Source organism: Trichomycterus rosablanca, chromosome 16 (assembly GCF_030014385.1).
Source record: "Trichomycterus rosablanca isolate fTriRos1 chromosome 16, fTriRos1.hap1, whole genome shotgun sequence".
Classification (NCBI taxonomy): domain Eukaryota; kingdom Metazoa; phylum Chordata; class Actinopteri; order Siluriformes; family Trichomycteridae; genus Trichomycterus; species Trichomycterus rosablanca.
This window is the reverse complement of record NC_086003.1, coordinates 11,005,238-11,029,820: the sequence shown is the minus strand read 5'-3', so window position 1 is coordinate 11,029,820 and position 24,583 is coordinate 11,005,238. Positions and strand designations below refer to the sequence as shown.

General features: G+C 38.9%; 1 protein-coding gene across 4 annotated transcripts in view; it reads left to right on the top strand.

Annotated features, from left to right (window-relative positions):
- Positions 1–4,249: 4,249 nt before the first annotated feature.
- The window catches only part of clint1b (clathrin interactor 1b), a 54,886-nt gene continuing 34,552 nt past the window's right edge, over positions 4,250–24,583 (top strand). For 2 of the 4 annotated variants that reach the window (XM_063011352.1, XM_063011350.1), the window contains exons 1-7: positions 4,250–4,400; positions 7,588–7,692; positions 8,251–8,347; positions 8,518–8,626; positions 9,127–9,297; positions 23,792–23,972; positions 24,322–24,556. In XM_063011352.1, the coding sequence (XP_062867422.1) occupies positions 4,360–4,400; positions 7,588–7,692; positions 8,251–8,347; positions 8,518–8,626; positions 9,127–9,297; positions 23,792–23,972; positions 24,322–24,556 (939 nt within the window). In that variant the 5' untranslated portion in view covers positions 4,250–4,359. Of the gene's footprint in view, positions 4,401–5,895; positions 6,002–7,587; positions 7,693–8,250; positions 8,348–8,517; positions 8,627–9,126; positions 9,298–23,791; positions 23,973–24,321; positions 24,557–24,583 lie in introns of those variants that run through there. The other 2 variants (XM_063011351.1, XM_063011353.1) reach the window with 2 other exon arrangements.

Genomic DNA, 24,583 nt, shown 5'->3' with positions numbered 1-24,583 from the left:
CATGCATGAAGGAACACTGGAACGATCCGACTGCTTGGTAAAATCACCAGAGCTCAACTTGTGATTATTGATAACAGCAGGTAAAATGCAATCTAAAGTACATGCACTATTATTGAAGCAAGTAACCAAACAAAGAAATTTACACATACAACTACTTTTTTGTCTGGGGAGCTTACACAGGAATTACTATATGCATACCGTTAAACAGGCCAGTTAAGCACACATTCTTTATCTTTGAAGTAGTTGTAGTATGTGCATCCCTGGAAATGATGTTGCTGAGACAGCAGCATATGTCTCTCTAAAATCTCAGTATATGCTTCCATGACTATAGTACCTAAACACATATGATACTCATACAGTGGGCACTAATGCATACCATCAGGCACGTGCACAGATAGACCCCTAGTGGTCCTCAAGCACCTGCCCTTTTGCCCTGGATGAGAAAAGTGCCCTTTCCGCTGGAGCCCAAATTTTTTTCTACATTAATCAATATTTAAAAATAAAAATTACCCTCTCTGTCATCAATTCCCCCCAAAAGTGTTTTGATATCTGACGGGCATTTATTTGAGTTCTTGTGAGAATTCTGCCCCGATCTGATCCGTGGTGCGCACAAGCTCCCGCCCTACCCCTCCCTCCTCCTCCTCCTCCGGTTAGCATTCATGCAGTGCTGAGCGCCAGGCCAAACCGCTGCTACACACTTCTCCTCTGACCCGCAGCAACAGACAGACAGGTAACGACAGTGTTTCATACAAAGAGCATCCATGCATAATGCATAGCCTACACGTTTTGTACTCATGAGTCATGAATTACGTGATTTCAGAGACTTGTCCAGCTGTTTACTGACGTTTGTCATGTTTAATGAAGGGGGACAAACTGCAGCAGACAGACAGACAGACAGACAGACAGACAGACAGACAGACAGACAGACAGACAGACAGACAGACAGACAGAGAATTTAAAGACAGTTTTACTGTTTTACAAATTAGACAAGTTCACTAGTTCTGTTTCATTTAAAATCTTACTTATTTTTATGTGAAAGCCTGAAGAAAAAAAAGCTTGAGCACAAACATTTTGCAGGAGAATGTCAAGTAGCTCTCACAGTAAAGTGTTGAAAATAGATACAAACACACAATATTTTATAATTACAGCATCCTGGCCAAAACGCTGTGTAGGAAAAGTCACCTTTAGTCAAGGAGTTATTTTCATGCAAGCATTTATACTTCAACAGTTGAGGTTTACAAATGAGAAATAATTTTGCTAGGTAATTAACATCATAAACTAATATATGTAGAAGGCTAAATATAATGCTCTATGATATAGAACAGCATACAAAAATGATGAATAAATAGGAAAATGTTATTTAGCTGTCTATTTAATTTTATTGGCATAATAATAGGCCCATTGTTAACATTAACTACCCAAAGTGGGTTTCTGATTTGAAATCAAAGGTAGGTCTTAAGTTGAGCTACATGACAGTCTGGTGAGGTTTGTTTGTTTGTTTGTTAGGATTTTAACATCATGTTTTAAATTTTTGGTTACATTCATGACAGGAAACGGTAGTTTATCTTTACACAAGGTTCTTCAGTTCACAAGGTTATATCAAACACAGTCATGGACAATTTAGTATCTCCAATTAACCTCACTTGCATGTTTTTGGACTGTGGGAGGAAACCGGAGCTCCCGGAGGAAACCCACGCAGACATGGGGAGAACATGCAAACTCCACACAAAAAGGACCCAGACCGCCCCACCTGTGGATCGAACCCAGGACCTTCTTGCTGTGAGGCGACAGTGCTACCCACTTAGCCACCGTGCCGCCCGTCTGGTGAGGTAAATTGATGCTAGTAATGGTATATTATTAGTGTAATGCTTCAACTCTGTCAGAAAACAGTAAAATGATGTATACTGTGTTCTCCCCTTTATGGAGATTCAGTAAGTCACTCTTGATTATTATGCACAACATTGATTGATCTCATTTACAAATTTTGCAGCATAATGCCAAGAAAAGAAAGGTTACAAAAGCAGAAAGAAAAGGAACTACAGCAAGCAGCTCAGGGTAGCAGCTCTCTTTTATCCTGGAGTAGGCCATCTACCAGTAAAGCAAATAAGGGAGCTGTATCAGTATCAGTTGTTTGGTTATTAAAAAGCGTGCACAATATGGCCTTGTTTTTCAGTTATTTATGCAATTTGATAATTTGAGTTATTTGATTAGATGTGTATTGATTGTGTTAAAAAAAAATAAGTTAAATATCCTACTGTGTTTTTGTATTTTTTTTATTTATAATTTTGGCGATGGGTGCCCTTTTTTTTGGCTTGAGCACCTGCCCCCAAAAATGTCTGTGCACGTGCCTGCATACCATACCATAACAGATGCTGCCTTTTTCACCTTTCACTGTCTGGACTGTTTTTTTTTATATTTTTGATGAGTCGTAAATTTCAATAGAAGAAATATCTGCACAGAATAAGGCCTAACACTGTCTTGATGAAATAATCATAGACTTCCTGGAAAAAGATGTCATCTTGATAGCAGCATATGTTAAATTTCAGTTTACACCTTCACATCGATGGTATATTTAAACATAAGCTTTTATACAGTACAAGTCACCCAATCGTAGGCACAAATGCACCAACACACCATGACAGATGTTGGCTTTTGCAACTTTTGCTAGTAAAAGTTTGTTTGGTAATTTTTATATTTGGCATGGATAACTCAATGTTCATTTCCCCCCAGAAAATCTGAAATGTAGACTTATTTGACCACTTAAATATTCTTCAAAACTTACGTGTCCCAGCTTTTTGCCTGTCCTAACTTTTTAAGTATGTTGCGGGCATCATTCAAAATATGTTTATATTTACACAATACAATGAAGTTGTCAGCCATATATTTAAAGTATGTTTTGCATTTTTAAGGTTTAAGAGAATTAACAAATAAATTATTTTTTATTACATTTTAATGCTTTTTTTGCTTGTCCAAACTTTTCCTGGCTCTGCTAACAGAGTGATCTGTTGCCACTGTCAGTACAAATCTTAGGTTACAGCTTAAATGTCCAGTGGATTATGATGATGGACTTCAGGAATATTTATGAAATGACATCATAACTGACAGTTTGACTGTAATGGATCAGGTCACGCCTTGCTACTGAATTGCAAGACAAAGCTATGCACCTCCAAGAATAAAATAAAACCCACGTGCAAGATATCTGACGAAGGTAGGACAATACTGTGGCTAAAATGTACTAACAAAAAGGGTACAATTAAAAATATATAAGGTGGCCAAAATAACCAGAACAAAGTAACAAATAAAAAACACAAAAACACTAGTCGTCTGTGGAAATTCAATTCTTGGAAAAAGGGAAGACAGGGAATCTTCAAAACCAGCAGAGATAGGAAATACACAAAGGCACCCCAACAATACCACTGGCATGTGGATTTATGGGCAGGGTCTACTCCAGAAAAGGGGCATCACACCGCATCTGGGGCAATCTGCTCTCCCAGGGTGGTTCTATTTTGGGGCCCAAAACGTTGCGACATCAGGTGAGTTTCAGGAAAAAAGGACCAAGAAGTCCAGTAATGCGATTTCAGAAAAAAGCATATTTGCCAACAAAAGAGCGGGCAAGTGTGAAGGAGAGAAACTGTGATATATAGAAAAACATCCATCTGAACCGAATTAACATGCATCAACTGGGTGCAGGTGATTGTCTGGAGACAGTGACACATCAGTCATCTATGCCTGGGTACCCCCTTGGTGAGTCAAGAATAGTGAATATTCAGTTTTTATTTTAATAATTTTGATATTCTGTTACAAAACAGATCTTTATTATCTTTAATATTCTGATCTTACAGAACAGATTTTTATTAATCTGCATATCTTGCTGCAAGAAATAGATGTTTTAAAATATATATAAAAACATCTATTTTCGTTTATTAATCTTTTATACTGCTTTGTTGGTAAGTGTTTACTGGTTTACACACAGTACCCATGGTCCTAAAACAGGCAACAAATTGCACAAACAATATTGTTTTTTTAAATAAAAACAACAATAATAAAAATGGACTGTATTAACATTATAAACATAAACAAACACTTTAGTATGCCCTGAGAGATCTGATTTGACAAATCTGTGGAAAACCCAATAGACTATGACTGCAGACCTTATAAAACTACATATCCCAGCATGCCAATAAGGGCTTCAAATTCCGCTTCTGCGTGACTCGTGTCTCCGAGGTAACGGTGCACCGATTAGCAGTGTGGGCAAGGAGATAGGGGGAGTCTGGTATCGGTAACGTATCTGAGTCCCTCTGTGGGTTTATTTACCGGTTGGACCAGGCATCATTGAGAAAAGGCTCTTGTAAAGTGATAATGTTAAATATGTGGAAGGTACGGGAGCTGGTGGATAAAGCGTGAGTATACTTTAGTTTTTAATCTAAGGCCCGTTACTTGTGTAGCCAAGCGAGACGCGGAGTTTGCTCGTGACGTCATGCTGCACGTTGATAGAAACCTATTATGCCGGTAAAACTGTTTAAATAATACTAATGCAACAATAACCTCTCTGTGTTTACATTTAGTTTTGGACAATTGTAGGCTTTTTATTCATTGTGTGATTTGAGCTCATATTTCCATTATTAGCTTTGCAGCTAATGCTAGTCTGTAGTAGTTGGCAGTTAGCTATGCTCACAGGCTTGGTGTCTTACCGAGTAGAAGTATAACCCAAGATGGATGTATGATCCCCATTAAATGTGCATAAAAACGATCAGTATATCGGGTTGCACCTCATTATATATTAAATCGTACATAAGATATTAAGGTATCAACACTGTTTAGCAGGCATCACTACAATGCAGCGCCCTGTGGTCAGCCAGATAGGGCCAGTGTTTTAATGTTCTGTTTTGATGGGTAGGTAGGTAGCAGGCTAATATAAGCTAGTTCAGGCAAGATAAAATGCTGATGTCTATGCAATGATTGAACTCATCTTAAGTCACAAATCACCGTCGTAAACCTGTTAATGTAGCTAACTGTCTAGTTCTGTTAGTGAATTACAGTTTATTTTAGTTTTGGACCTGGTCTGGTGCATTCTGGCTAGTTACCACCAAATGTGAAAATATAATGCCAACAATATAAAGCCAATGTTCATACTAATGGTTTACAGTTGTTGGAGCTCATCTGTTGCAAGGTATATTTTTTACTCTACTATTTGGGTTTAAGTGACTATTCAAATAATGTACGCGTATTGTTGTTGTTTTTTTTCTACAATTTAGATTGTTTACGAGCTTTTTTATTCATACAAAATTAAGTCAAGCAAAACCTTCAATTATAGACCCTATTAACCATAACATAGTATTAAATTACCCAAGGATTTGAATTACATTAAATTGTTGCAAAGAATAAAATATTACATTGTCTCAGAAATTTGGTAACCTGCATATTTTGCTGCACCTAAAGGGGAAATATCTAAAAAAAAAAAAAAAAAAAAAAAAAAAAAAAACCTGCTAATTACACTATCCTGTCGTTTTTTGGGGATTTTAAAATGAACTGTAATATTAATACAGTCACACAGATAAAGCTCCAATACTATCTCCTTTAGACATAACAGTATTAATTAACATACTGTTATGTCATCATAGAACTTATTGTGATAATAAAATGTAAGTGTCGAGTTAAAATCAAGAGTTAAAACTCTTGGAAGAGTTCACCAAGTTAATGCCAGGCCTTATTCTGCATGTCATGGTAGTCATAGGATTTTATTGATGCCGTTGTTTTTTAATGAACTTATGTTTCTTGGTCAAAAAACTTTCATAATTTAGTTCTTTAAGTTTATTGTAGATTTGCTTGGTCAAAATTATACAGTTATGGGAAAAAGAAAGTACATCCTTAATTCTGTGTTTTTATTTCATTTAGAATTTGATGCATGAGTCACACTCCAAAAAAGTTGGGACAGGGGAGAAATAACAGCGAAAACTATATTTTAGGTTCATGCTGCCATTAAAAGTGATGTCTTTTCCCAGTAAGTCAATTATTATTTTAGCAAGTTAATGCCAGGCCTTATTCTGCATGTGCTTAACTACCCTGACTGCAGACCGAATTTGACTTCTATTGCAAATGTCCAGTGTTTTTTATATTTACTTTGACGTTTTTTTTTTATTGCAGACAGTATGAACAACATTTATTTGTCTGGTTAAATTCTCACATCACATTCCAAGAAAAGTTGTTGGGGGCAATTTAGGGCTAGTTATGAGGTAAAAAAAAAAACACGAAATGTCATTTTAAACAGGTGACGTCAACAAGTAATTATAATCATGATTTGGATTATAAAGACAGATTGGAAGATATTTCTCTCTCTATAGTGCATAGTATCATTAAGTGATTCAAAGATTATAGAGAAATGTGTGTAAAGGGCAAAGATGCAATAGCTAATATAACCACATGGGCAAGGGATTACTTTGGCAAACCTTTGTCGAGCACTATGGAGTTGTATTTACAAATGCACTTAAAACTTTACTGCACAAAACAAAAGCCTTATGTGAACCATGTCCAGAAGTGGTGTAGGGTTCTCTGAGGCATCTGGAAAGATCCATCACAGTGGAAACATGTATTGTGGTCAGACTGAATCAGTATTTTAGATCTTTTTTGTAAGAAATGGATGCATTGTGCTTCAGACCAAAGACAAAAAGGACCATCCAGATTGTTTATTGTTTTACAAAATGCCCTAACTTTTCTGGAAATGGGGTTTGTATTAGGTCAACAACAAAAAACAGTTTTTTTATTCAGTCATTTTCCCCTAAAAGTAATCCGGCATTTAGAAATCAGGCTGGGAAAACCTCCACCCATGCTATTGTTACTGTTAGCATCTTTACTATTACTATTAGTTATTAGCAGCCAAGTGTTAGCAATCAAATACACAAAATTACCTATTCATCAGAAAGTGTGACTACATCTATAAAATACATTTAAATCTATAAAATAAAGTTCAGTTATATATACAACATCAATCATGACCTCAGAAATATAAATAAACATCTAAACTAACATCCTTCTGTCAGCCCACTAGATGTTTATGTTCATGGTAGCACAATAAAAAAGACTAAAGTATAGCTTTTATGGAAGGCTGGTTAGGAAAAAGCCTTTTGTCTTCAAAAAGAATGTGGCAGCATGACAAAATTACAAACCACAGAAGTTAAGGAATAATATAGTTTGTACTAATGAGACCAAGTTGTAGATGTACTGGGCATGATGATCAAACACCTCATACCAACTGTCACACATGGTGGTGGACGGGCGATGATTTGGGTTTGTTTTTGCAGGCACAATATCTAAAAAACTTTAATAATAGGGACTTCCACTTTATAGCAGAATATTCTGAAGACAAATTTAAGGCCAATTTTCCATCAGCTTAAGCTAGGCTAAAAATTAGTCATGCAACAGGATATTGATCCCAAGTAAAAAACTAAATGGCTAAAGGTGTTGGAAAGACCCTCAAACATCGATGAATTAAAGCAGTGTTGTAAAAGTTGTATGTTGCAATGTTGTAAAAGTAAAGATGCTTTGATGTTAATGTGCTTGTCAATTTTTTTTTTTCATTTTTTCCTCTAGTACCAATGTGGTGATGAACTATTCAGAGATTGAATCCAAAGTTCGAGAAGCCACAAATGATGACCCCTGGGGCCCTTCTGGTCAGCTCATGGGTGAGATAGCTAAGTAAGTGCTGGATTCTTTTTAGTAAAGCTTTAAGGCATTTGTTTAAAAAAAGGCCTAAATCCTGAACTGATTAACCACATGTTTTACATTTTATGTGATGATAGTCATAAAAGTAAATCTGATCAACAAAGCCACACAGGATTGGCTAATTCAAGGGAGGGTGGGCCGGTGGGATTCCTTATAACTGCTGCAATTATGACCTCTGCTGGCTGATTGATAACATCTGTACAGAAATGGGAGATAATAAAGATCAATGCGTGAGACTCCGTGAAAAGAAATGATCGGCTACTGCAAACGTCATGTCATAGGGGCCTGTGTTGGTTATGACCCTCCTCGGTCTGGAGTGAAAGTCTGCACCAGTAGAGAAGAAATATGATTGGGTAATTGGATATGACTAGTTTGGGATAAAAGATGAATGTGCTTTATATTAATGTATTTGCCTATGGTTATTCATTTTTTGTTACCAATTTTGGGACGTTGCTTGAATTCTGGATGCTAAATTATTTATTTTGAAATATTACAATAGAACTGGCTCATGTTATTTCTCACATTACACAGATCCACTTTCATGTATGAACAATTCCCTGAGGTGATGAACATGTTGTGGACCAGAATGCTTAAGGACAACAAAAAGAACTGGAGGAGAGTTTACAAGGTACGTTATACTCTTCTCAATTCTCTCACATAATCAGTTGCCTGATGTATCCAGTCAAATTTGTAAGCTACTTCACATATCAAACAATTCTGTTTAAATAAAATGTATTTTGTTTAATTATTACAATATTTTTATACTAATAATTATTATTAAACTTTCTCTTTGATCAGGCATTACTACTGCTGGCATACCTTATTAGGAATGGCTCAGAACGAGTGGTCACAAGTGCCAGAGAACATATCTATGATCTGCGCTCACTGGAAAATTATCATTTTGTAGGTGAGTTGTTTTTTTGTTGTTTTTTTGTTTTTAAATAAAGCATATGACAGATCTTATAACTGGAATAAAGCTATTGTTATAATTATGTTACTATTGTTATATTTCATATGTACCCATAATTAGTATCCAGCGTTTTTTTGTAGTTGGCTGGGTTAAACAGAGATTCTGTTGTTTTACATTCCATGGCATCCCAAATGTCCAACAGCTTCTAGAAATGCCATTAAAATTTATTTTATACTTAACATATTAAGTTAATAATTATAAACCATTGTTTAATTTATTAACTGATTAACTATGTTTCACAGTTTTGTACATGGGGTTTTGGAAATTAGACCAATGGTTCTCATCCTATCAACGATCATACAATATGCATCCTTAAAAGCTTCTGTTTCTAGCTTAACCTAATCCGTTGTGGGGGAAGGGGGTGTAATCATTCTGGATTTAATGGATTTGTTTTGTAATGGTTGAGGGTTTTTTTGTTTGTCTGTTTATTTGACTAGATGAAAATGGAAAAGACCAGGGAATTAACGTACGGCAAAAGGTCAAAGAAATGGTGGAGTTTGTCCAGGATGATGACCGATTACGAGAGGAAAGAAAAAAAGCAAAAAAGAACAAAGACAAATACATTGGTGTATCATCAGACAGTATGGAAGGCTTCAAACAAACTAACTGTAAGTGATAAAAAAGCAAATATTACTGCAGAATTATTTATGAATATTATTTGCAGACAATGTGAAAATAAACCAAGAATTGGTGCTTATTTGCTGCTTTAGGAGGAGCTGTAGGATTTCCCTACACTGTTGGAGAGTTATCTTTATTCCCTTCAGTATTCCCCACATAGTACTCCTCATTACCAGCAACTTGACACATATATGTCAAGTTCATGTTGTTTAATTTAATTTAAGGGCAGACATTTGTAGTCTTTAATCTTGACTTTATTGTATATAAGGCTTGACATTGAGCTGCTGTAAAAATATTCTGTTCTTTTTGTCTGTCTGATCAAATAATGAAGCTATATCACCCAAAATGTCATTATCATTGAAAGTTACACAGTATACTGAGTTTTGATAAATCTTTAGTCAAAATATAGTCAGATTATAGTCAAAATCTGACAGTTAATTAAGTCACATCAGAATTACATTAAATTGAATTGAATTCATTTTAATTGCATTAAAAAGAATTGATAAACAGAAGGGTACTGATAGAGGAAAGATAAATATTAAGAAATGTCCTTGAATGTCAAGGTTTCTTTTTGCAACTACTTTGAATCAGAGGCTGCTTGAACACAGGTGACACTGTGCGCACCCAAATGGGCTTCCCATTGCCATGGGTTTTGAGGCAGCCCTGCAAGAAAGAAAGACTCTGCTCCTGCTTTCCCTTTGGCTATGTGATAAGCAAACTTTAGTCAAGCATTAAAGTGTTGATTTTGGGCATTTCACCTGATTTATATAAATAATGTTGGGCAGATAAAATACCAATATTTGTCATAAATGCATACACACATGTACAGAACAATAAAATGTATCTTCAACATATCCCAGCCTCTTTGAAAGTCAGGGTAGAGTGCAGTCAGGCGATGTATGACACCTCTGGAGCTGAAAGGGTTAAGGGCCCAACAGTAGCTGCACGGCAGAGGCCATATTCTAACCCACAATCTTCTAGTTGGTAATCCACAGCTCTACCCACTGGTCCACTGTCCTACCACGGTTCTCTATGTGGGTCAGCCTTTAAGTTCATGAATATGTAAAGCTTGCTTGACTGAAGCTATTGTCGTTCATGTTTTAGCATCGTACAATTATTTAGGTGCTACTTTCATTACTGACGACATGGTAAGACTTACTCTGAGAATTATGTTGCAGTTTTTGTTTTCATTTAAATTGTGCTTTATACTTATGGACAATTGCTTGTAAAGATGGTTTTTGAACTGGATGTTCAAGGTGACATTTGTGCCTTAGAGAGGGTTTTAATAAATCTTATTGTAATGTTTGTGGATACCGTATAGTCAAACTAGCGCTATTTATATGGGCATATAACCATCACCAGCTCTAGTCAAAAATAATTACTAATGAAGAAACATATATTTACAATCATTCAGCAGATTCTGATACAAGTGTATGTCAACCTTTGACTTGAGCTGTACATACCCTGGCAAAGCATTTATCTAAGTTTTAGCCCTTCTGAAACTCAAAGTTTTTTTTAACCAAAGGTGACAAAATCATTTACAGATGAGTGAAAAATTAAAGTACAAACCTGCTAAATGAGTAACGTGCAGATTTTTTTTCGGACAGGTTTAGAGCATGATTAAGTTATGCAATTAAAGTCCTACTTTGCTCTTTCATATAAAAATGCCAAGCTTTCTCAGCTGATTTTGGATTGAAATAGTAAAATGGAATAATAAGGGTTATTTATTATTGGTGCACCCATGGCATCTGCTTTAAAGCAGTTAAAAGGGCTCATACAAATGTTCTTTTGGCATGAATGGGTGATGACCACTTCCCAATTCTGATAAAGGTTGAGGCGTAATTCGGCTGGTGATCCAGAGGCATTGCAACTCTTACATCAAACCTGGTTTATACATGTTTGGTAACAACAAGGTTAGAATTAACACAATGTGCCGCTCAGGTGGTGCAGCGGTAAAAACACACGCTGGAACCAGAGCTGAGATCTTGATTACATCGTACTCTTTGCCTGCCGGCTAGGCTGAGCAGCCACATGAACAACGATTGGCCTGTTGTTCAGATATAGGTGGGATCAAGCCGGATAGGGTCTTTCTCTCATAACTAATGCAATTACGATCTCTGCTGGCTGATTGATGGCGCCTGCACAGAGGTGAGTAAAGAGTGCTTTCAGGGTGTGTCTCTCCGTACACAGTGCTGAGCTGCACTGCACTCGTCAAAGTGCAGGTGATAAGATGCATACGGCATGCTGCCCACGTGTCAGAGGGGGCATGGGTTAGCTTCATTCTCCTCAATCAGAGCAGGGATCAGCATTGGTGGAGAGGAAGCATGACTCAATCGGGCAATTGGACGCCCTAAAAGGGAGAAAAAAGGGGAGAAAATGCATAAATAATATATATACAGTGTATCACAAAAGTGAGTACACCCCTCACATTTCTGCAGATATTTAAGTATATCTTTTCATGGGACAACACTGACAAAATGACACTTTGACACAATGAAAAGTAGTCTGTGTGCAGCTTATATAACAGTGTAAATTTATTCTTCCCTCAAAATAACTCAATATACAGCCATTAATGTCTAAACCACCGGCAACAAAAGTGAGTACACCCCTAAGAGACTACACCCCTAAATGTCCAAATTGAGCACTGCTTGTCATTTTCCCTCCAAAATGTTATGTGATTTGTTAGTGTTACTAGGTCTCAGGTGTGCATAGGGAGCAGGTGTGTTCAATTTAGTAGTACAGCTCTCACACTCTCTCATACTGGTCACTGAAAGTTCCAACATGGCACCTCATGGCAAAGAACTCTCTGAGGATCTTAAAAGATGAATTGTTGCGCTACATGAAGATGGCCAAGGCTACAAGAAGATTGCCAACACCCTGAAACTGAGCTGCAGCACAGTTGCCAAGATCATCCAGCGTTTTAAAAGAGCAGGGTCCACTCAGAACAGACCTTGCGTTGGTCGTCCAAAGAAGCTGAGTGCACGTGCTCAGCGTCACATCCAACTGCTGTCTTTGAAAGATAGGCGCAGGAGTGCTGTCAGCATTGCTGCAGAGATTGAAAAGGTGGGGGGTCAGCCTGTCAGTGCTCAGACCATACGCCGCACACTACATCAAATTGGTCTGCATGGCTGTCACCCCAGAAGGAAGCCTCTTCTGAAGTCTCTACACAAGAAAGCCCGCAAACAGTTTGCTGAAGACATGTCAACAAAGGACATGGATTACTGGAACCATGTCCTATGGTCTGATGAGACTAAGATTAATTTGTTTGGTTCAGATGGTCTCAAGCATGTGTGGCGGCAATCAGGTGAGGAGTACAAAGATAAGTGTGTCATGCCTACAGTCAAGCATGGTGGTGGGAATGCCATGGTCTGGGGCTGCATGAGTGCAGCAGGTGTTGGGGAGTTACATTTCATTGAGGGACACATGAACTCCAATATGTACTGTGAAATACTGAAGCAGAGCATGATCCCCTCCCTCCGGAAACTGGGTCGCAGGGCAGTGTTCCAGCATGATAATGACCCCAAACACACCTCTAAGACGACCACTGCTTTATTGAAGAGGCTGAGGGTAAAGGTGATGGACTGGCCAAGCATGTCTCCAGACCTAAACCCAATAGAACATCTTTGGGGCATCCTCAAGCGGAAGGTGGAGGAGCGCAAAGTCTCGAATATTCGCCAGCTCCGTGATGTCGTCATGGAGGAGTGGAAAAGCATTCCAGTGGCAACCTGTGAAGCTCTGGTAAACTCCGTGCCCAGGAGAGTTAAGGCAGTTCTGGGAAATAATGGTGGCCACACAAAATATTGACACTTCAGGAACTTTCACTAAGGGGTGTACTCACTTTTGTTGCCGGTGGTTTAGACATTAATGGCTGTATATTGAGTTATTTTGAGGGAAGAATACATTTACACTGTTATATAAGCTGCACACAGACTACTTTTCATTGTGTCAAAGTGTCATTTTGTCAGTGTTGTCCCATGAAAAGATATACTTAAATATCTGCAGAAATGTGAGGGGTGTACTCACTTTTGTGATACACTGTATATATATATATATATATATATATATACAGTGTATCACAAAAGTGAGTACACCCCTCACATTTCTGCAAATATTTCATTATATCTTTTCATGGGACAACACTATAGACATGAAACTTGGATATTACTTAGAGTAGTCAGTGTACAGCTTGTATAGCAGTGTAGATTTACTGTCTTCTGAAAATAACTCAACACACAGCCATTAATGTCTAAATAGCTGGCAACATAAGTGAGTACACCCCACAGTGAACATGTCCAAATTGTGCCCAAATGTGTCGTTGTCCCTCCCTGGTGTCATGTGTCAAGGTCCCAGGTGTAAATGGGGAGCAGGGCTGTTAAATTTGGTGTTTTGGGTACAATTCTCTCATACTGGCCACTGGATATTCAACATGGCACCTCATGGCAAAGAACTCTCTGAGGATGTGAGAAATAGAATTGTTGCTCTCCACAAAGATGGCCTGGGCTATAAGAAGATTGCTAACACCCTGAAACTGAGCTACAGCATGGTGGCCAAGGTCATACAGCGGTTTTCCAGGACAGGTTCCACTCGGAACAGGCTTCGCCAGGGTCGACCAAAGAAGTTGAGTCCACGTGATCGGCGTCATATCCAGAGGTTGGCTTTAAAAAATAGACACATGAGTGCTGCCAGCATTGCTGCAGAGGTTGAAGACGTGGGAGGTCAGCCTGTCAGTGCTCAGACCATACGCCGCACACTGCATCAACTCGGTCTGCATGGTCGTCATCCCAGAAGGAAGCTGACGCACAAGAAAGCCAGCAAACAGTTTGCTGAAGACAAGCAGTCCAAGAACATGGATTACTGGAATGCCCTGTGGTCTGACGAGACCAAGATAAACTTGTTTGGCTCAGATGGTGTCCAGCATGTGTGACGGCGCCCTGGTGAGAAGTACCAAGACAACTGTATCTTGCCTACAGTCGAGCATGGTGGTGGTAGCATCATGGTCTTGGGCTGCATGAGTGTTGCTGGCACTGGGGAGCTGCAGTTCATTGAGGGAAACATGAATTTCAACATGTACTGTGACATTCTGAAACAGAGCATGATCCCCTCCCTTCGAAAACTGGGCCTCATGGCAGTTTTCCAACAGGATAACGACCCCAAACACAACCTCCAAGATGACAACTGCCTTGCTGAGGAAGCTGAAGGTAAAGGTGATGGACTAAACCCAATTGAGCACCTGTGGCGCATCCTCAAGTGGAAGGTGGAGGAGTTCAAGGTGTCTAACATCCACCAGCTCCGTGATGTCATCATGAAGGAGTGGAAGAGGATTCCAGTAGCAACCTGTGCAGCTCTGGTGAATTCCATGCCCAGGAAGGTTAAGGCAGTGCTGGATAATAATGGTGGTCACACAAAATATTGACACTTTGGGCACAATTTGGACATGTTCACTGTGGGGTGTACTCACTTATGTTGCCAGCCATTTAGACATTAATGGCTGTGTGTTGAGTTATTTTCAGAAGACAGTAAATCTACACTGCTATACAAGTTGTACACTGACTACTCTAAGTTATATCCAAGTTTCATGTCTATAGTGTTGTCCCATGAAAAGATATAATGAAATATTTGCAGAAATGTGAGGGGTGTACTTACTTTTGTGATACACTGTATATATATATATACAGTGCCTTGCAAAAGTATTCGGCCCCCTTGAACTTTTCAACCTTTTGCCACATTTCAGGCTTCAAACATAACGATATGAAATTGTAATTTTTTGTAAAGAATCAACAACAAGTGGGACACAATCGTGAAGTGGAACGAAATTTATTGGATATTTTAAACTTTTTTTAGAAATAAAAAACTAAAAAGTGGGGCGTGCAATATTATTCGGCCCCCTTGCGTTAATACTTTGTAGCGCCACCTTTTGCTGCGATTACAGCTGCAAGTCGCTTGGGGTATGTCTCTATCAGTTTTGCACATCGAGAGACAGAAATTTTTGCCCATTCTTCCTTGCAAAACAGCTCGAGCTCAGTGAGGTTGGATGGAGAGCGTTTGTGAACAGCAGTTTTCAGCTCTTTCCACAGATTCTCGATGGGATTCAAATCTGGACTTTGACTTGGCCATTCTAACACCTGGATACGTTTATTTGTGAACCATTCCATTGTAGATTTTGCTTTATGTTTTGGTTCATTGTCTTGTTGGAAGATAAATCTCCGTCCCAGTCTCAGGTCTTTTGCAGACTGCAACAGGTTTTCTTCCAGAATGGTCCTGTATTTGGCTCCATCCATCTTCCCATCAATTTTAACCATCTTCCCTGTCCCTGCTGAAGAAAAGCAGGCCCAAACCATGATGCTGCCACCACCATGTTTGACAGTGGGGATGGTGTGTTCAGGGTGATGAGCTGTGTTGCTTTTACGCCAAACATAACGTTTTGCATTGTGGCCAAAAAGTTCGATTTTGGTTTCATCTGACCAGAGCACCTTCTTCCACATGTTTGGTGTGTCTCCCAGGTGACTTTTTATGGATATCTTTGAGAAATGGCTTTCTTCTTGCCACTCTTCCATAAAGGCCAGATTTGTGCAGTGTACGACTGATTGTGTCCTATGGACAGAGTCTCCCACCTCAGCTGTAGATCTCTGCAGTTCATTCAGAGTGATCATGGGCCTCTTGGCTGCATCTCTGATCAGTCTTCTCCTTGTTTGAGCTGAAAGTTTAGAGGGACGGCCGGGTCTTGGTAGATTTGCAGTGGTCTGATACTCCCTTCATTTCAATATGATCGCTTGCACAGTGCTCCTTGAGATGTTTAAAGCTTGGGAAATCTTTTTGTATCCAAATCCGGCTTTAAACTTCTCCACAACAGTATCTCGGACCTGCCTGGTGTGTTCCTTGGTCTTCATGATGCTCTCTGCGCTTTAAACAGAACTCTGAGACTATCACAGAGCAGGTGCATTTATACGGAGACTTGATTACACACAGGTGGATTCTATTTATCACCATCAGTCATTTAGGTCAACATTGGATCATTCAGAGATCCTCACTGAACTTCTGGAGTGAGTTTGCTGCACTGAAAGTAAAGGGGCTGAATAATATTGCATGCCCCACTTTTTAGTTTTTTATTTCTAAAAAAAGTTTAAAATATCCAATAAATTTCGTTCCACTTCACGATTGTGTCCCACTTGTTGTTGATTCTTCACAAAAAATTACAATTTCATATCGTTATGTTTGAAGCCTGAAATGTGGCAAAAGGTTGAAAAGTTCAAGGGGGCCGAATACTTTTGCAAGGCACTGTATATATATATATATATATATATATATATATATATATATATATATATACACTGTGTTCCAAATTATTATGCAAAAAGTGTTTAGGAGTGATAAGGTAAGAATTTTTTTGTTTGTCAGTTAAACTCATTGATGGTGATGTGTGTCAGGGCTCTTTATATCACTGAAAGCAATTGCAGACACCTGTGCTAATTAGTTTGGCAGGTATGTCCAATTAAAGGCAAGACTACTTAAGAAGGCTGTCCCACATTATTAAGCAGCCTACATTTTCAGCCAAAATGGGAAAGAAAAAGGATGTGTCGGCTGCTGAGAAGCAACAAATTGTGGAGTGTTTAGGTCAAGGCATGACTACAATCAACATTGCCAAGACACTTCATCGTGATCATCGCACAATCAAGAAGTATGTAGCTGATTCAGAGCACACACGTGTGCGTGCTGATAAGGGAAAATTGAGGACTCTTTCCAACAGGCAATTACGTCAGGTTAAAAGAGCAGCTGCAAAAATGCCTTGTCATAGCAGCAGACAAGTTTTTGAAACTGCTGGTGCCTCCAACGTCCCCCGAACAACAAGATGCAGGGTCCTTCAGAGGTTTGCAGCTGTGCATAAGCCATCCTGTCGACCTCCTCTATCCACTGCACACAAGCAGAAACTGCTCCAGTGGGCCAAACAATACATGAAGACTGACTTCAAAACTGTTTTGTTCACCGATGAGTGCCGTGCAACGCTCGATGGTCCAGATGGATGGAGTGGAGGATGGCTGGTTGATGGACACCCCATGCAAACAAGGCTACGGTGCCAACAAGGAGGAGGTGGAGTAATGTTTTGGGCTGGAATCATGGGGAGAGAGATTGTCGGCCCCTTTAGGATCCCTGAAGGGGTAAAGATGACCTCCATAATGTATGTGGAGTTTCTCAAACAGCACTTCCTGCCATGGTTCAAGAAGAAGAACCGTGCATTCCGCAGCAAGATAATTTTCATGCATGATAATGCACCGTCTCATGCTGCAAAGAACACATCTGCATCTCTGGCTGCTATGGGCATAAAAGGGGACAAACTTATGGTGTGGCCCCCATGCTCCCCTGACCTCAACCCCATTGAGAACCTCTGGAGCATCATCAAAAGGAGTGTCTATGATGGCGGGAGGCAGTTCACATCTAAGCAACAGCTCTGGGAGGGTATTCTGTCCTCATGCAAAACAATTGAAGCAGATACCATCCAAAACCTGACAAATTCAGAGTTCAGAAGCTCCTTTCGAACAAGGGGTCCTATGTGCAAATGTAACATCACCCAGAATAAAGTTTTGACTTGAAAACTGTTTGATTTCAGTTTGTAATAACCTGCTAATGCTTATAATTTCACAAATGACCATTTTTTTGTTCTTTATAAAAATGAAAAGGTTGAAAACTCTGCTGTGCATAATAATTTGGAACATGCATTTTGAGTGCATTTAGAGTGTTTTATTTTTTTTTAAATATACTGTTATCATTGGCAGTTTGTTCAAAAACCTTTCAATTGTACTCTAATAGTTGATGACTGGAAAATTACAATGACTGCAATTCATATAGGTAATTTTGGAAAATCTGAGAAAATATTATTTGCATAATAATTTGGAACACAGTGTATATATATATACATACAGGGGTTGGACAATGAAACTGAAACACCTGGTTTTAGACCACAATAATTTATTAGTATGGTGTAGGGCCTCCTTTTGCGGCCAATACAGCGTCAATTCGTCTTGGAAATGACATATACAAGTCCTGCACAGTGGTCAGAGGGATTTTAAGCCATTCTTCTTGCAGGATAGTGGCCAGGTCACTACGTGATGCTGGTGGAGGAAAACGTTTCCTGACTCGCTTCTCCAAAACACCCCAAAGTGGCTCAATAATATTTAGATCTGGTGACTGTGCAGGCCATGGGAGATGTTCAACTTCACTTTCATGTTCATCAAACCAATCTTTCACCAGTCTTGCTGTGTGTATTGGTGCATTGTCATCCTGATACACGGCACCGCCTTCAGGATACAATGTTTGAACCATTGGATGCACATGGTCCTCCAGAATGGTTCGGTAGTCCTTGGCAGTGACGCGCCCATCTAGCACAAGTATTGGGCCAAGGGAATGCCATGATATGGCAGCCCAAACCATCACTGATCCACCCCCATGCTTCACTCTGGGCATGCAACAGTCTGGGTGGTATGCTTCTTTGGGGCTTCTCCACACCGTAACTCTCCCGGATGTGGGGAAAACAGTAAAGGTGGACTCATCAGGGAACAATACATGTTTTGAACAATACACCATTGAAACCGACGTTTGGCATTGGCACGAGTGACCAAAGGTTTGGCTATAGCAGCCCGGCCGTGTATATTGACCCTGTGGAGCTCCCGACGGACAGTTCTGGTGGAAACAGGAGAGTTGAGGTGCACATTTAATATATATATACGTATATATACATACAGTGTATCACAAAAGTGAGTACACCCCTCACATTTCTGCAGATATTTAAGTATATCTTTTTATGGGACAACACTGACAAAATGACACTTTGACACAATGAAAAGTAGTCTGTGTGCAGCTTATATAACAGTGTAAATTTATTCTTCCATCAAAATAACTCAATATACAGCCATTAATGTCTAAACCACCGGCAACAAAAGTGAGTACACCCCTAAGAGACTACACCCCTAAATGTCCAAATTGAGCTTATCATTTTCCCTCCAAAATGTCATGTGATTTGTTAGTGTTACTAGGTCTCAGGTGTGCATAGGGAGCAGGTTTGTTCAATTTAGTAGTACAGCTCTCACACTCTCTCATACTGGTCACTGAAAGTTCCAACATGGCACCTCATGGCAAAGAACTCTCTGAGGATCTTAAAAGACGAATTTTTGCGCTACATGAAGATTGCCAAGGCTACAAGAAGATTGCCAACACCCTGAAACTGAGCTGCAGCACAGTGGCCAAGATCATCCAGCGTTTTAAAAGAGCAGGGTCCACTCAGAACAGACCTCGCGTTGGTCGTCCAAAGAAGCTGAGTGCACATGCTCAGCGTCACATCCAACTGCTGTCTTTGAAAGATAGGCGCAGGAGTGCTGTCAGCATTGCTGCAGAGATTGAAAAGGTGGGGGGTCAGCCTGTCAGTGCTCAGACCATACGCCGCACACTACATCAAATTGGTCTCCATGGCTGTCACCCCAGAAGGAAGCCTCTTCTGAAGTCTCTACACAAGAAAGCCTGCAAACAGTTTGCTGAAGACATGTCAACAAAGGACATGGATTACTGGAACCATGTCCTATGGTCTGATGAGACCAAGATTAATTTGTTTGGTTCAGATGGTCTCAAGCATGTGTGGCGGCAATCAGGTGGGGAGTACAAAGATAAGTGTGTCATGCCTACAGTCAAGCATGGTGGTGGGAATGCCATGGTCTGGGGCTGCATGAGTGCAGCAGGTGTTGGGGAGTTACATTTAATTGAGGGACACATGAACTCCAATATGTACTGTGAAATACTGAAGCAGAGCATGATCCCCTCCCTCCGGAAACTGGGTCGCAGGGCAGTGTCCCAGCATGATAATGACCCCAAACACACCTCTAAGATGACCACTGCTTTATTGAAGAGGCTGAGGGTAAAGGTGATGGACTGGCCAAGCATGTCTCCAGACCTAAACCCAATAGAACATCTTTGGGGCATCCTCAAGCGGAAGGTGGAGGAGCGCAAAGTCTCGAATATCCGCCAGCTCCGTGATGTCGTCATGGAGGAGTGGAAAAGCATTCCAGTGGCAACCTGTGAAGCTCTGGTAAACTCCATGCCCAGGAGAGTTAAGGCAGTTCTGGGAAATAATGGTGGCCACACAAAATATTGACACTTCAGGAACTTTCACTAAGGGGTGTACTCACTTTTGTTGCCGGTGGTTTAGACATTAATGGCTGTATATTGAGTTATTTTGAGGGAAGAATAAATTTACACTGTTATATAAGCTGCACACAGACTACTTTTCATTGTGTCAAAGTATCATTTTGTCAGTGTTGTCCCATGAAAAGATATAATTAAATATCTGCAGAAATGTGAGGGGTGTACTCACTTTTGTGATACACTGTATATATATTATATTAGATAAGAATTAACACAATGTCACAGTATTGTGGTTGAATGTAGCATGCCATAAATGAGAGCTTTTAACTTGTCTTTTTTAGCAGGTTGGCCAAATATAATTGGTTAACATATATTGTATAAAGTACAATAAAGGGTCAAGTCAGAACAATGCCAATCAGCTGTCTCTCTGGTTTAGACGCAGGATGCGTTAATTCTCCCTTTCCTTTCCACAGTGGGGTTAAAAAGTCCAACACCGCTAGTAAAAAAAACTCTTGCACTGTTTAATTGAATGATTGACTTTCTGTCTTCAAGTGCCTCATAAATGCTTGATAGGGTTTAGGCCATAAGACTGTAAAGGAAAGTCCATGACAGTCAGCACTCCTTTATCTTCTTTGACCTTCAAGTAACTGATTTAGAAGTTTTTCCTTGCCACTGTCGCCCTGGGCTTGCTCCACAGGGGTTTTGGTCTGTCGGTCCTGGATTTTGTAAAGTTGCTGTGAGACAAACTCCATTGTAAAAAGTGCTATACAAATAAACCTGACTTGACTTAATGAAAACCATTCTGAAATTTAAGAGAAATTGTAAGTGGAAGAATTTTCACCAGTGTTTATAGACTTTTGGCCTCCACTGTAGCTTTCATGCAGTGATTAGACGATTGTGTTAATTAATGCATATTGGTATGGATAGGAATGATCCTGCCACAAATGTTTAATGTGTTTGTTTATAGCGATGTAATGAGGGGAAATGCTAAAAACAGTTAAGAAGTGAAAGATTCAAATAAAAATACAAATAAAAGTTCAGTCCACAAAGATGCCAAAGCCTGTGTGGTCAGAAAGAAAATATGTTTAAAAAATAATTTATAATTGGCTTTTGGGTGGGTAATTTTGTTAAATAATAATTTGCTTTGTCTCAAAGCAGCTATAAGTGATCATTAATAAGCCTAGAGCTGTTATCATTTATAAGAACAGTAGTAGGCAGGGTAGTCATGATTGTTCAGTGTGAAAATGGCATTTGACTTCATTCAGCTTCAGCTTTTGGAAGCACTCTGATTTGATTTTAAAAAAAAACACTGACATAAGTGCTTTTCAAAACGCATCCTGACCGCAGTGTGGCAGCTTCCAATATTGCTGAATGTAAAATGGTACTGGCAGTCAGAAAAAAGGAGCCTGCTGTGATCATAACCTAATAGCTTAACAGCCCTGTGAATGTTCTAAGCAAAGTAAAATTGCATCTCTTGTTTGAAGTGGTTTTTAAGATAATAATTAATGATTGTATCTAGGGCTGTCGCGGTGAAAGAATTTCCCCTTGCGATATTCAACCTGTCTCAATATCGCGGTACGCAGTAATATCGCCATTTTTTTTTTTTTTTTTTTGAAAATTACTTAATTACTTAATTAATCTGCATTTTAGAGCTATATAAACAAGCTTTATTGTTAGGCTATGATTCGGTATATTATTGCTTTATAATGACAAAGATGAGACAGCTTTAAGACCAATGAAATGCGTGTTTAATGTTAAATACAGAACAGAGCAGGGATGTGCGTCTTTTCTCTATTAAAAAAGGTTTAAATTTAGCTCCTAGGCTAGATATACAGTGTGAAACGAAAAAAAAAAGTGTTTAGGCTAAATATTGTAAATACACATCTAATCAAAATATGGTAAAAAAGAAATATAATAAAGTCTGTAAGAGTTTAAACCTGCGTTATTATGCGCGCTAGAAGAACCAACACGTTCATCTGATGTGGTTTAGAGAGAATCTGAGTGGGGTAGCGATGTTCCCCTCGGTACTAAAACTCTCTCTGATGGGGCTCGTTACACTAATACACGTGTACTGTACCTGCATGCGACTTTACAATGCGACAAACTATCTATTTAGTAGGTATAATTAACATAACAATATATACTACATTTCAAGTTATTATTCGTTTCAATACATTTTTATTCAACGAAAAAATACATTTAAATCATTCCAGCAAGACCAGAAAGAGAATATTTGCAGGCTGCAATGCCATATTAACCGTCATTAAGTGTTTTAGTTCACCAAGGCTGTTTGAATATAGTCTAAATTACAAGTATTTATTGAGTGTGAACTCAATTTGATCATTAATAAACTTGCCTATAATTCCTGTTGCGATTGTTTACATTTTAAAACACAAAGCCTGACACTCAGCAGCAACGCATGAGAACAGGTTGCGGGAAAATGACGCTCCTAGCTCATTTTCATTATGAATTCATTTAACATTTATTACGCCCGAATGTAAGCGTAAAACAAGATGGACCCTGCAACAATATAAACAAAAAAAAATAGAAGAAAGAAAGAAAAAACTTGAACACCGCGGTGTTGCGGTTGCTTGGCATGCCCTGCGGTTGGCTGGTCTATACTGCGATATTTCAAAATTGCGGTTAGCGCGACAGCCCTAATTGTATCTTACTACATTACTGGATGTAAGAGAATGTGTTAGTGTCTAATGCAATAGTTTGGACGGACCTGGTCAAAGTCCATTTTTGGTAAAATGTCTAAGAGAAAATAAGTTAATATGTTCTTTCCAGGGAACAACCTTAAATATGCTGCTCATTTGCACATGTAAGCACATCGCTTTATTTAACATTTAGAAAGAATTAAAACTTAAAATCTTTATTTATGTCACAATGCCATTCTTGATGTCAAATTCAGCAAATAAACACTGCTAGTTGCTTAAAATGAGCAGAAATCAGTTCTTTGGTTCTTGTGTTGGCAGAAACATAAATGGTTTCCTAGCTTCACTGTCTAGCTGCTAACTGTAGTGTTCACAAACTTGCTATAGTATCACTGTACATGTTGCATGGGCTGCGTTTCTATGTAGCTGCCCAAAAAGCATTTTCAGTGGTGTACTTTGTTTTTGACTACACATTAGCACGCTATGTTGATGACTCTCGTGCCAAAGAGTAAACTCAGTTAGCACTGGCAGTGACTAAATTAAGGATGTAGAAAAAAAGAATTTGTAACTTACATGTACAGCTGAATTTCAATGGTTTTCTTAAGTCTAGTTTTAGAATTTAGGATAAAAAAATAAAGGGTCTTTCTTCAAAGTTGAATTTATTAGTGTATCGTTTTCTACATCAAAAATCTTCTGTTTTCAGCATCAGAAAGCTTTGACTCTGAGTCCAAAAGCAAGTGGGATGAAGACTGGGAGAAAAGCAAAGGTGGCTTTCCTTTCAGTGAGAAGCTTGGTGAGATCAGTGAGAAGATCGGCAGCACTATTGATGACACCATAAACAAATTCCGCAAAAAAGAAAGAGACGACTCGCCCGATCGAATCAGGTCTGACTGCCCTGTATAATAATAAGCTGTAGCTGTGATGGTTGATTAAGTAATTTTATATGAATAAAAACATCTAGATGATGAATCAGTTATGTAGTATATTCTGAAAAGACATAAATTGACAAAATTTATTATGTTTTTATTTTACTAATATTACACATGTTGGTAGAAGCCTTTGTGTAAAATTTGTTTATTTATTAATTCATTTAAATATTAATTCACATTGTTTTTTTTCTCAATTATTATGCATTTCTGATTATAAGCTCTGTTGTTGTACTTTTATTTCTAAAAAAAGCTTAATGTAAAATAATGTTATGACATGAAAATGCTTTTTACATTTATACCTTAGTGAAAATGAGGAGGACAAAACATCGCAGAATGGTCGGGTTCCTAAGTCTGAGTTCAAGGACGAGGAAGAGACGACGACACCTAAGAGTGTTCAGGCAATGCAAGACACTGAAACTACCACTCCCTCCAGCACCAGTACACGCAAGCGAAGTGGTATGCCTTCGAAAACAGTGGATTTGGGCGCAGCAGCACTTTACACAGGAGACAAGAGCAGTCCAGATGCAGAGAATGCTAAGGTAAAACACATTTATTACGCCCCACTC